At 50.6% G+C, this 13,610-nt stretch overlaps 1 protein-coding gene across 1 annotated transcript; it reads right to left on the minus strand.

Annotated features, from left to right (window-relative positions):
- Positions 1 to 1,258: 1,258 nt before the first annotated feature.
- Positions 1,259 to 12,897, minus strand: suclg1 (succinate-CoA ligase GDP/ADP-forming subunit alph; the record flags this gene model as incomplete). Its single annotated transcript, XM_056410234.1, has 8 exons — positions 1,259 to 1,565; positions 2,555 to 2,743; positions 3,396 to 3,547; positions 4,032 to 4,115; positions 7,114 to 7,171; positions 9,812 to 10,024; positions 10,158 to 10,274; positions 12,706 to 12,897. Coding segments are annotated over 8 exons (1,032 nt in total), but the record flags the coding sequence as incomplete, so codon positions are not given.
- Between the last annotated feature and the right edge of the window lie 713 nt (positions 12,898 to 13,610).

Raw genomic sequence — 13,610 nt, forward strand, 5'->3', positions numbered from 1 at the left:
ACATGTTTCTCTTGTTTGTCAACCATTAACTCCACCATGATACAATCTAAAGGCCTCTAGTCTTCCTCTAGCAGCTGCTGAGGCAAACTGACTGTGTGGGTTTTCTTCATGAACTGGGCCGTGATGAAAGGGACGGCGGGACACCGCTGCAAAGCTGAAGCCTCACCGCCCGGACAGGTGGACAGATTGACAAGTGACTTTTGTTTTGCTCGGTCCCGATGCGCGCACGGAGCTCTGTGGCGCCAGACGGAGATCGATAAGTGTTAACGCAACGCGAAGAGACAGAGATGACATGCTGCTGTGGAGATACGATCAACAACAGACGTTTAGTTTAATAAAAGAACAAAGACGTGCTCTAGAGAACATGTCAGGGGGCGGGCCAATCTCTTTAATGTCATTGATCTACCGACACTACGCCGCGATCGACTGGCAGGTCGCGATCGACGTGTTGAGACCCTGATCTACAGGAAGTAAAAGTCGTCACAAGGTTTCCGGAGGTGAACCTGCGGAAGGATCATTACGATGAACAGACCGTCTGCATGAGAGCGGACAGAGTTCAGATTGAAGTGGTGGATTGGAAGCTCATTTTGCAAGTGACTTTTTTTTCGTCCCGACAACCAACAACAGACGGATTGGAAGCTCATTCTGCGCATGCGTTAAATGCATTAAAAAAACAAACTAGTTAAACCTGTAATTGAATTAACGCGTTATTTTTCACAGCACTAGTAAAGACACAAACCTTTAGTAGAGACCAGATGGTCGGCAGCATGATGAAGATGAAGGTCATGGATGTCGTCTTCATCTCCATCACTTCTGCTCTTCATCAACACAGAATCAGCACTTTATATCACTGTACAGCACCTTCACAGTAACCATGGTTACCAACTCTTTACTGGTGTGCTCTCCTGTGATCTTCATGGTAACCATGGTAACCAACTCTTTACATACACGTGTTCTCTCCTGTGATCTTCATGGTAACCATGGTAACCAACTCTTTACATACACGTGTTCTCTCCTGTGATCTTCATGGTAACCATGGTAACCAACTCTTTACATACACGTGTTCTCTCCTGTGATCTTCATGGTAACCATGGTAACCAACTCTTTACATACACGTGTTCTCTCCTGTGATCTTCATGGTAACCAACTCTTTACATACACGTGTTCTCTCATGTCACCTTCACGGTAACCATGGTAACTCAAACCACCTCATTCAGTCTTCACACATCTTTCCAAATGACAGAAACGACAGCAGGAAAACGATGTGAGAAATAGTTGTTATTCAGGTGGACAGCCAAAGAAATGTTAACAAGCAGGAGGAGCAGCGAACCGTTACCGTGGTTACCTTCAGCTACATGTGGACAATATCTTAAAGCTTTACCAGCGCATACAATGACTTCTGTCGGACTCTACGCTCCTTTTGTTGCGGTAAAGACCAACACTGCACAGCGCTGGAGATGGTCAGGTTCAGATGGTTCAGATGGTTCAGATGCTCCACCAGAATCAGGCTCGTCTCAGTTCCGGTGGGTGGAGAGGTTTTACAACATCTTCCTCTTCTCAAACTCCTGCAGGAGACAAGAGAAAGAAAGAAGAGATCAAATGAAGTGAGAACTGGGTGAGTTGTTCAGAACCCTCCGGCTCCGGGCGTCTCGTGGAGCGCTGCACGTGTCACTAGTCCCAGCTGTCAACACTAACGGCTCACTTCCTCTCCTTCCTGTGACGGATGGAGGTTCCTCTGGCTGTGTTCATCAGGCCCACCATGTGACTACCAATGAGAAGGCATTATGCTCCCATTAAAAAGGATGTCTCCATTTACATATTCAATTTGGGGAATATCAAACAAACCGGAGGATGATAGAATACCTCGTTCCACGAGGATTCTCATTCCACAGGGAGAAAGTAACTTAATGCAAATGTCATTCATCAGGTCTGCAGAAGCTGCACATCTCTACTGCCCCCTGCAGGAGGAGGGGGGAACTGAGGGGGAGGGAGAGCTGGGCGTTCCACATGATGAGGGGTCACACCACGAACAGGGACACACAGGGACACATTGTGAGGGACACATTGTGAGGGACACATTGTGAGGGACACACAGGGACACATTGTGAGGGACACATTGTGAGGGACACACAGGGACACATTGTGAGGGACACACAGGGACACATTGTGAGGGACACATTGTGAGGGACACACAGGGACACATTGTGAGGGACACATTGTGAGGGACACATCAGTGGAGCAGACAGGAGGCAGAAACCAGGAGAACTCTGATGGAAGTCAGAATGCTGTGTTGGTCCAGAGGTCACGTTGCTCCTCCGTGGGGACCCTCCCTCCTGATGAGCGTTTCATTCCGTGTTCGTGCCCCAGATGCACAAAACGTTGTCGGCAGTACCAATCAGAACCAGAGGGGGCGCTGTCAGGCTAGAAGTGGTGATGAAACTTCGCTGTCTGCATCTCGTCAACATGAACAGAACCGGACTAAGAACCCGTCAGCTGGACCCGATCTTTTAACCGTGTCTCGTTAACATGATCAATACCTCCGGTGACCCCTCACCTTGAAGATGGTGCTGCCCAGCTGAGCAGGAGACATGCTGACCACCACTCCGGCTGACTGGAGGGCGGCGATCTTTTCTTTGGCTCCGCCCTTTCCTCCAGCGATGATGGCGCCGGCGTGGCCCATCCTCCGGCCGGGGGGGGCCGTCAGCCCGGCGATGAAGGACACCACGGGTTTGGAACCAGCACCCTGAGGAGAGAGGAGGTGAGGGGTTAGGATGGACCAACATGGAGAAGAAGCTCAAGGGAGAGGGTGAGGATGAGAGTAGCAGATTAGGAGGAAGGAAGGAAGGAAGGTATAAGAGAGAACACAAGAAATTAATCCTCCATTACAGACCAGTTTTTAAACAAAGGGTCAATCAAGGCATTTCATTGGTTGGCGAGTGACCCGCAGCGGCTCAGGCTCCTCCCATGTAATTAGTCACGCAGGCACTTGATTGGTTCAGCTGCTCGCTCAGTGATGATGTCACGTTCAACAGCTGAGATCACGTCCAACAGCTGAGATCACGTCCGAGGTGAAGAGATCATATTTCATCTGTAGCAATAACATAAACACTCAGAGAGAAGATCTCTGAGATCATCTCCTCTCTGAGATCATCTCCTCCTCTGAGATCACCTCCTCTGAGATCATCTCCTCCTCTGAGATCATCTCCTCCTCTGAGATCATCTCCTCATCTCATGCAGGTTTCATGAACACGTCCCTCTGCATCAGCTGTGGTGACAGAGACATGTGATGTGTCCAGTGTTCACCAGAGGTTTGAGAAGGCAGAACTAAGATGTTCAGAAGGCTCCACACGTACTTTATCATAAACATATATAATGACGGATCTCAGGTTCCTTACAGAGTTGTGCTGCTTCAGGTAATCTGCTGCCATCTCCTCGGCGTTGCCACCGATCTCTCCGATCAGGATGATGCCGTCGGTCTTGGGGTCCCTGAGGAAGACCTCCAGACAGTCGATGAAGTTGGTTCCGTTGAAGGGATCCCCCCCGATGCCTGGAGGAGAGAGGAGGACACAGCCTGAGCCTGAAGGAGGAGCCTCTACTCCCCTCCTCACTGGGCTGCCTCCATCTTTAATAATGCGTCATCAATATAATAACCTTCTCCAGAGTCGCATGTCTGAGCTTCTGGTTGCTTTGCCTACAAGTCAATGTTTTCAGTGTCACAGGGAGGTCATGACTCGAGGAGCCGTCCCCTCCACGTCTCCATCACCACAGCTCGGTGCTCGGGGAACTCAGTAGATCCGCTTCATATTTCTAAGAACTCCAGATGAGTTTGAAAGTGTCGATCTCCCGTTGAATGATTATTAAAGATGAACGAATAGACTCTTGAGACTCAGGACTAGGTCCAGCTCAGAGGCCCGGTGTCAACAGAACCTCCTGGCGTCTCCTAACATCAACCCGTGAACACCGGATCAGGACCGGTGGCCCTCGGCCCAGAGCTCATGAGGGTCTAGACCCGGTGGAGACGTGGTACCTACCGATGCACAGCGACTGGCCCAGGCCCACTTGTGTCGTCTGGTGCACGGCTTCGTACGTCAGGGTGCCCGACCTCGACACGATGCCTGCAGGCCAAAACAAACGTCAACAACAACAACTGCTGGACACATTAGAATGAAGCCGTGGGACAGAGGACTGAAGAGAGAGGACAGAGGAGCGAGGACGGAGGAGAGGAGAGGACTGAAGAGAGAGGACAGAGGACGGAGGAGAGAGGACTGAGGACAGAGGAGAGGACAGAGGAGAGAGGACGGAGGAGAGAGGACAGAGGAGAGGACAGAGGACTGAAGAGAGAGGACAGAGGACGGAGGAGAGAGGACTGAGGACAGAGGAGAGGACAGAGGAGAGAGGACGGAGGAGAGGACAGAGGACTGAAGAGAGAGGACAGAGGACGGAGGAGAGAGGACTGAGGACAGAGGAGAGAGGAGAGGACAGAGGAGAGAGGACTGAAGAGAGGACTGAGGACAGAGGACGGAGGAGAGAGGACTGAGGACAGAGGACGGAGGAGAGAGGACTGAGGACAGAGGACGGAGGAGAGAGGACAGAGGAGAGAGGACAGAGGAGAGAGGACTGAGGGGAGAGGACAGAGGACGGAGGAGAGAGGACGGAGGAGAGAGGACGGAGGACAGAGGACGGAGGACAGAGGACAGAGGACGGAGGACGGAGGACGGAGGACGGAGGGGAGAGGACTGAGGACAGAGGACGGAGGAGAGAGGACGGAGGACGGAGGGGAGAGGACTGAGGACAGAGGACGGAGGAGAGAGGACAGAGGACAGAGGAGAGAGGACAGAGGAGAGAGGACTGAGGAGAGAGGACTGAAGAGATGAGAGAGGACAGAGGACAGAGGACGGAGGAGAGAGGACTGAGGACAGAGGACTGAGGAGAGAGGACAGAGGACGGAGGAGAGAGGACGGAGGAGAGAGGACGGAGGAGAGAGGACGGAGGAGAGAGGACTGAGGACAGAGGAGAGGACAGAGGAGAGGACAGAGGAGAGGACAGAGGAGAGAGGACTGAAGAGATGAGAGAGGACAGAGGACAGAGGAGAGAGGACTGAAGAGATGAGAGAGGACAGAGGACGGAGGAGAGAGGACGGAAGAGAGAGGACGGAGGAGAGAGGACTGAGGACAGAGGACGGAGGACAGAGGACGGAGGACAGAGGACGGAGGGGAGAGGAGAGGACAGAGGAGAGAGGACTGAAGAGAGGACTGAGGACAGAGGACGGAGGAGAGAGGACTGAGGACAGAGGAGAGAGGACTGAAGAGATGAGAGAGGACTGAGGACAGAGGACTGAGGACAGAGGACTGAGGAGAGAGGACAGAGGACGGAGGAGAGAGGACTGAGGACGGAGGAGAGAGGACGGAGGACAGAGGACGGAGGAGAGAGGACTGAGGACAGAGGAGAGGACAGAGGAGAGAGGACTGAAGAGATGAGAGAGGACAGAGGACGGAGGAGAGAGGACTGAGGAGCGAGGACGGAGGAGAGAGGACAGAGGACAGAGGAGAGGACAGAGGAGAGAGGACGGAGGAGAGAGGACAGAGAGGACAGAGGACTGAAGAGAGAGGACAGAGGACGGAGGAGAGAGGACTGAGGACAGAGGAGAGAGGAGAGGACAGAGGAGAGAGGACTGAAGAGAGTACTGAGGACAGAGGACGGAGGAGAGAGGACTGAGGACAGAGGACGGAGGAGAGAGGACAGAGGAGAGAGGACAGAGGAGAGAGAATGGAGGAGAGAGGACTGAGGACAGAGGACAGAGGACGGAGGAGAGAGGACGGAGGAGAGAGGACGGAGGACAGAGGACGGAGGACGGAGGACGGAGGGGAGAGGACTGAGGACAGAGGACAGAGGAGAGAGGACGGAGGACGGAGGAGAGAGGACTGAGGACAGAGGACAGAGGACGGAGGACTGAGGACAGAGGACTGAGGACAGAGGACTGAGGACAGAGGACGGAGGGGAGAGGACAGAGGACTGAGGACAGAGGACGGAGGAGAGAGGACGGAGGAGAGAGGACGGCGGAGAGAGGACTGAGGACAGAGGACGGAGGAGAGAGGACGGAGGAGAGAGGACTGAGGACTGAGGAGAGAGGACTGAAGAGATGAGAGAGGACATAGGACGGAGGAGAGAGGACTGAGGACAGAGGACTGAGGAGAGAGGACAGAGGACGGAGGAGAGAGGACTGAGGACAGAGGACGGAGGAGAGAGGATGGAGGAGAGAGGACGGAGGAGAGAGGACGGAGGAGAGAGGACTGAGGACAGAGGAGAGAGGACTGAAGAGATGAGAGAGGACAGAGGACGGAGGAGAGAGGACAGAGGATGGAGGAGAGAGGACTGAGGAGAGAGGACTGAAGAGATGAGAGAGGACAGAGGACGGATGAGAGAGGACGGAAGAGAGAGGACGGAGGAGATGAGAGAGGACTGAAGAGATGAGAGAGGACAGAGGACGGAGGAGAGAGGACAGAGGACGGAGGGGAGAGGACTGAGGAGAGAGGACGGAAGAGAGAGGACGGAGGAGAGAGGACTGAGGACAGAGGACGGAGGACAGAGGACTGAGGACAGAGGACTGAGGAGAGAGGACAGAGGACGGAGGAGAGAGGACTGAGGACAGAGGAGAGGACAGAGGAGAGAGGACTGAGGACAGAGGACGGAGGACAGAGGACAGAGGACAGAGGAGAGAGAATGGAGGAGAGAGGACTGAGGACAGAGGACGGAGGAGAGAGGACGGAGGACAGAGGACGGAGGGGAGAGGACTGAGGAGAGAGGACAGAGGAGAGAGGACGGAGGAGAGAGGACAGAGGAGCAGAGGACAGAGGAGAGAGGACAGAGGAGAGAGGACGGAGGACAGAGGACAGAGGAGAGGACAGAGGACAGAGGACAGAGGACAGAGGACAGAGGACAGAGGCCGGCTGGTTCCCGTGGAGCAGACTTCCTGTGGCGGGTCAGGCCTCAGGCCTCAGCGTTAGGAGAAGGCGGTTGGCTCCTCCCGTCAGGTGACAGGAAGGGGGAGGAGTCACTGCCTTCCAGGAGGAACTTGTGTTTCTATGATCATTAAAGACGAAACGTGAATCTCACCAATCCTCCCCTTCTTGTGGATGTGGCCCGGCATGATCCCAATCTTGCATTCTCCCGGCTGCAGAGGAGAACATTTAGATATACAATAACTACATCATAGCACGAGTGATGCGTCATCAGTTCCCAAAATGTGGAATATATCTGGGATCATCATCGATGAAGATTTGTTCTCCACTTTAAATAAACCAAGTCAGACAACGTTCACTTCTACTCGTCACGATGCGGAGCTGCAAACACGTCAAGAGGTTATGACCAGAAGCCCAGCAGGAGAAACAGCCGAGCCTTAAGGTTAGAGTCTGACTTCATGTTGAAAAGGAAACCGTGAGAATTTATCTTAACAACTACTGGACCCCTGAGAGGAGGAAGATGTTCCTCCTCTTCGCTCTCAGCCACAAGCAACGTCACCGGAGGACAGACGACCAGCACATGACGAAGAGCACATGACGAAGAGCACATGACGCCGAAGAGCACATGACGAAGAGCACATGACGAAGAGCACATGACGACGAGCACATGACGACGAGCACATGAAGAAGAGCACATGAAGAGCACCATTTAAGAGCACACGACGAAGAGCACACGACGAAGAGCACACGACGAAGAGCACATGACGACGAGCACACGACGAAGAGCACATGACGACGAGCACACGACGAAGAGCACACGACGAAGAGCACACGACGAAGAGCACACGATGACGAGCACATGATGAAGAGCACATGAAGAAGAGCACATGAAGAGCACGTGAAGAAGAGCACATGAAGAAGAGCACGTGAAGAAGAGCACATGAAGAAGAGCACATGAAGAAGAGCACATGACGAAGAGCACATGACGAAGAGCACATGACGAAGAGCACATGACGAAGAGCACATGATGAAGAGCACATGATGAAGAGCACATGATGAAGAGCACACGACGAAGAGCACACGACGAAGAGCACATGACGAAGAGCACATGACGACGAGCACATGACGAAGAGCACATGACGACGAGCACATGACGAAGAGCACATGACGACGAGCACATGACGACGAGCACATGACCAACATGTGAGCGTACCCTGACCCTCAGTCCAGAGCTCGTGAACATGGGCTTACATTGATGACTCTTACCCTCATGACAAAGAGCTTTTATTTATGTATATATTAGGGCTGGGCAACGATTAACATTTTTAATCGCATGATTTCCCTGATTAATCGCATTTGTAGACGCAAAATCCAATAATTAATTCAATAGTAGTGTATAGCACTTCTATTTGAAATGTTCTGCCATATGAATGAAAGTGCCATAACATGTGTTGTCCCTGTTAGAGACACCAGAAAACACTTTCAGTGCAGTTTGTCAATTCCTAGAACTTGACACTTATTTTAAATGTACTGCCATATGAACTAAACTAAAATGAACTATACATGCCTAAAAGGTGCCTAATATTTCTAGACTGAAATAATATCGGCATTATAATTATTATAACTGAGGATTTTTTAGTTGCCTGTTTTGTGGAGCCCCTCAGGACGTGGTGCCCTCCCACAGCGCGTAGTGCGCTATGGGAGCGGCGGCGCTGGTTGTAGTTTATAGCACAAACAACAATGAACTAGTGGAGGCGGCGAGGTGCTCCGTGTTGCCAGGTTGGAGACGGTGAAGTATCGTACCAAAGGCTCAACATGGTTGTATTTGGAGGATAATAATCGTGTATCTGGCAACCCTGAGATCGGTCGACCAATGACTGTTCTCTATTCTGGCAGCTCACGCAAGAAGGTGGAACGTAAGGGAGATACCATTTCCAAAACTTGTAAGGGGTAAATACTAGTTTATGAAAACCCAGAGAAACACAAATATCCGACGAAGCAAAATCCCGACGTTTTTGGAATCCCTGCCAGACGCATTTTGTAGGTCTCAGAAGCAGGACGTGTCCGGGGAAAGAGGACGTCTGGTCCCCCTCACTAACCGGCCTGCAGTAGCTCTCCACTTCGCTGTGGCGTTGCTTCTCTTCTCTTGGTTGATCTCCTCCCTGCAGCTCGTCTGCCGAAGCCTCGCTCCACTGTGTGTTTGGTTGTATGATTCGCTGCATCAACGGTGTGTTTAGCATTTAAATGATATTTAAGACTGGAAGTACTCCGGTGATAAGACCGGATAAGTTCCGCAGCAATCAGTAGCAGACTTTTACAAAATAAAAGCCTGTGAGCAACACACTTTTACAACTAGAATGGGCACTCGGTAGAGCGCATACCTTCGCATATCACAAGATTGGGCATTGAATTATGAACATTTTGGCATTAGTTTCATGCCAATTGGACAAAAATGTATCGTGCTATGGTAAAAAAAAGAGTGACCTTTCCATGACCTTGACCTTTGACCCGATTTATCCCAAAATCTAATCAAATGGTCCCCGGATAATAACCAATCATCCCACCAAATTTCATGCGATTCGGTTGAATACTTTTTGAGTTTTGCGAATAACACGCATACAATAAATAAATAAATGGCGATCAAAACATAACCTTCCGTCATTTTCAATGCGAAGGTAATCATAAAATAAATAATAAAACCTGCGTTAACACGCGATATAATAATTGTCGGCGTTAATTAATTGATGAGTTAACGCAAGATTAACGCGTTAACGTGCCCAGCCCTAATATATATATATATATATATTATACACATACACATATCTTTGATATGCTAGTGAACATGGGCTTACATTGATGACCCCGGGGCAGTTGGGCCCGATGAGGCGCGTGGCGCCCTGGCGCAGCAGCCTGTGTTTGACCCGCACCATGTCCTGCTGGGGGATGCCCTCGGTGATGCAGACCACCAGGGGGATCTCGGCATCGATGGCCTCCATGATGGCCGCCGCGGCAAACGGAGGCGGGACGTAGATCACCGTGGCGTCGGCCCCGGTGCCGTTCTTTGCCTGAGGGGTAAAGGTCGTGGTGGTGCATTGAACACATCCACAGGTTATGAAGCAGTGCCACCTAGTGTCCTTGAACGCATCTTTACGTCAGACCCGCAGCGCACAACAGCAGGCCTTCACTCAGAGGACTCACCTCCTTCACCGAGTTGAAGACCGGCAGGCCGAGGTGCGTCTTCCCTCCCTTCCCGGGAGAAACACCGCCAACTAACCGGGAGCCATAGTCCAGAGACTGCTGACTGTGGAAGGTTCCCTGGAAGGAGGAGGAGGAGGAGGAGGAGGAGCAACCTTCAGATCTCGAGAGGACATGCGCTGCCATGCAAGAAAAGTGCATAAAACACAAACTGCACGTCGAGCGCAGAATGCCGTTAAAAGTTTGAATGTAGCGCCCCCTTTGGTCACATGGTGGAGCTGCAGTCATAAAACATATAAAACATGTGTTAAGAATATAAAAATACATACTTAGTACCCCATGTCCCTCGCTTTGCATTAAGGCCCCGAAGCACCAAACTGTGTGTCCTTCTATGACATTAGGGCTCTGACCAGAGAGAACAGCTCATACTCAGCTCACCCACATGGAACATACTGTCACTGCTGGATAAGAAGCACAGATACTGTAGGAACAAACACTTCTTGACCTCGGCCAGAAGATGACACATCCACACAGGGAAGATAATCAGGAACTCTGTGCAACCCTTGGCTCTGACCTCATCCTGACTGCTCAGTCGTAGAATTGAGATTTAAATAAGAGCCGTACCTGTCACCGTCAAAGAACTTGTTTATGTAAGCAACAGATAGTTTCAATGCCTTTTAGTTTCTATTATATTAAAGAAACTGCACAGCTCCTGCTTTAGATGGAGAACAACATACACACACACTGATTATGATGATGGCGAGAAGATCGTGAGCCAAGAGGGTGGGACCACCCTGAGCTCCATCAGAAGGTGTTCAAAGTCTAAACCAGGAACACCTCCATCTGTTTTAACCAACCAGTGCTGCTGTCGTGAGCCCAGAGGGTGGGACCACCCTGAGCTCCAACGATGAGACGGACAAAGATTAAACCGAGTGACGTCTCCATCTATATTATCTAATCACGCTGCTCTTAAAGATATAAAGAGCCATGTTCTCCTGGAGAACTCCAGTCTGTTACTGAACGATGCTTTGAGCTGACTTCATCCAGGCCCGTGCTGCACGTTAAATGTTTTGTGTCTTTGAGACTTTTGTTCTTCCACACTTAATTAAATCCACATTGTTTTGAATTTTACTTTGCCGTCCTGGTCATCTTTTCCCAACCTTCGACACATGTAAAACATGGAAAGAGGCGCGTATGTTTACTGAAGATTAAGAGACGTGCCGGATGCCGAGACACTAAAGTTCTCCTGGAGCCAGACTCGGTGCACTCGGCATCACCTCTCATCCCTTCAACTGACGGAGAGTTCCCTGGAACTATATTCAACAACCTTTTATAAAGTTGAAGGGAAATGGAAGATCAAAAATGTGCATGAGGACAAAGTGGGAATATTAATCCAAGTCCTCATCTCTGGCTTGTTGAACACCTTAAACTCTCCTTGACTGAACCGCCTGAGAAACACAACCTGCTCCCCTTGAACCCTAACAAGTGTACCAATCTGCTTCCCTTGAACCCTAACAAGTGTACCGACCTGCTCCCCTTGAACCCTATCAAGTGTACCGACCTGCTTCCCTTGAACCCTAACAAGTGTACCGACCTGCTCCCCTTGAACCCTATCAAGTGTACCGACCTGCTTCCCTTGAACCCCAACATGTGTACCGACCTGCTCCCCTTGAACCCTATCAAGTGTACCGACCTGCTCCCCTTGAACAATATCAAGTGTACCGACCTGCTCCCATTGAACCCTATCAAGTGTACCGACCTGCTCCCATTGAACCCTATCAAGTGTACCAACCTGCTCCCCTTGAACCCTAACAAGTGTACCGACCTGCTCCCCTTGAACCCTATCAAGTGTACCGACCTGCTCCCATTGAACCCTAACAAGTGTACCGACCTGCTCCCATTGAACCCTATCAAGTGTACCAACCTGCTTCCCTTGAACCCTATCAAGTGTACCGACCTGCTCCCATTGAACCCTAACAAGTGTACCGACCTGCTCCCCTTGAACCCTAACAAGTGTACCGACCTGCTCCCATTGAACCCTATCAAGTGTACCAACCTGCTCCCCTTGAACCCTAACAAGTGTACCAACCTGCTCCCCTTGAACCCTATCAAGTGTACCGACCTGCTCCCATTGAACCCTATCAAGTGTACCAACCTGCTTCCCTTGAACCCTATCAAGTGTACCGACCTGCTCCCATTGAACCCTAACAAGTGTACCGACCTGCTCCCCTTGAACCCTAACAAGTGTACCGACCTGCTCCCATTGAACCCTATCAAGTGTACCGACCTGCTCCCATTGAACCCTATCAAGTGTACCGACCTGCTCCCCTTGAACCCTATCAAGTGTACCGACCTGCTTCCCTTGAACCCTATCAAGTGTACCAATCTGCTTCCCTTGAACCCTATCAAGTGTACCGACCTGCTTCCCTTGAACCCTAACAAGTGTACCGACCTGCTCCCCTTGAACCCTAACAAGTGTACCGACCTGCTTCCCTTGAACCCTAACAAGTGTACCGACCTGCTCCCCTTGAACCCTAACAAGTGTACCAACCTGCTTCCCGGTGAACCCTTGGCAGATGACCTTGGTGTCCTTGGTGATGTAGAGGTTCTGCCTTGATGCGTTGTAACAGTGCCTGACTCCACTCTGCTGCACTGCATGGAGGAAGAGAACAAGACTCAAACATGAAGGACCAACATGAAGCTTCCTCTGGACTTGTCCCCTTAACGTCTGCAGTGTTTTATGAATGAGTTGTTAGTGACGACAAAAGGGTGTGTGGTTGACACACTTCAGGGATTAAGATGCTCCGTGTTGCTAGAAGATTCCCACTGCTGCATTGTGAAGTGTGCACGTGTGTTTAGATCATGTGACCAAAAGGAGGCACATTGTGTGAACCGTCAGCTAAAATTGAAACTGCACGCGTTTTAAATATATATTCAGAAAGTGGAATAAAGGTGCTTTATACGACAAAGCCCTCGAGTCTCATTGGGACAAACCTTCAGAATCATGCAGAGCGCTGCAGATTCATCAGGTCCACACACACACTAGTGAGAAGCATTCAGGTCAAAGGTCACGGCAAGACTTCTACTGAGAGACAGTGACTGGTTGGACATTTCATGAATAGATTTTAAATAGGCTTGATTATAAATAAAGTTAAAATAACCATATTAATGTGTTGAAAGTGAAACATTATAAATATATTGCTTCATTATTCAAAAGCTCAACAAAGTAACTTTAGCACATTTACGTTTTTAAATATGTTACTCAAAACATGAGCATGCAACCCTCAAAGATAGCTGCTTGTATTAAAAACACAATTTCTGGAAAAGAAGCGTAAAGATAGTGCGTGACGTCACACAAGCTGCCGTCTCCTCCCCGTGGGGCGAGCCAGGCCTCCCTCACGTGACCTCTGACCTGCAGTCAGAGGTCAGCTCGCATGACGCTGCAGCTCAAAGTCC

The sequence above is a fragment of the Pseudoliparis swirei genome, chromosome 24, assembly GCF_029220125.1.
Source record: "Pseudoliparis swirei isolate HS2019 ecotype Mariana Trench chromosome 24, NWPU_hadal_v1, whole genome shotgun sequence".
In the NCBI taxonomy this organism is placed as follows: domain Eukaryota; kingdom Metazoa; phylum Chordata; class Actinopteri; order Perciformes; family Liparidae; genus Pseudoliparis; species Pseudoliparis swirei.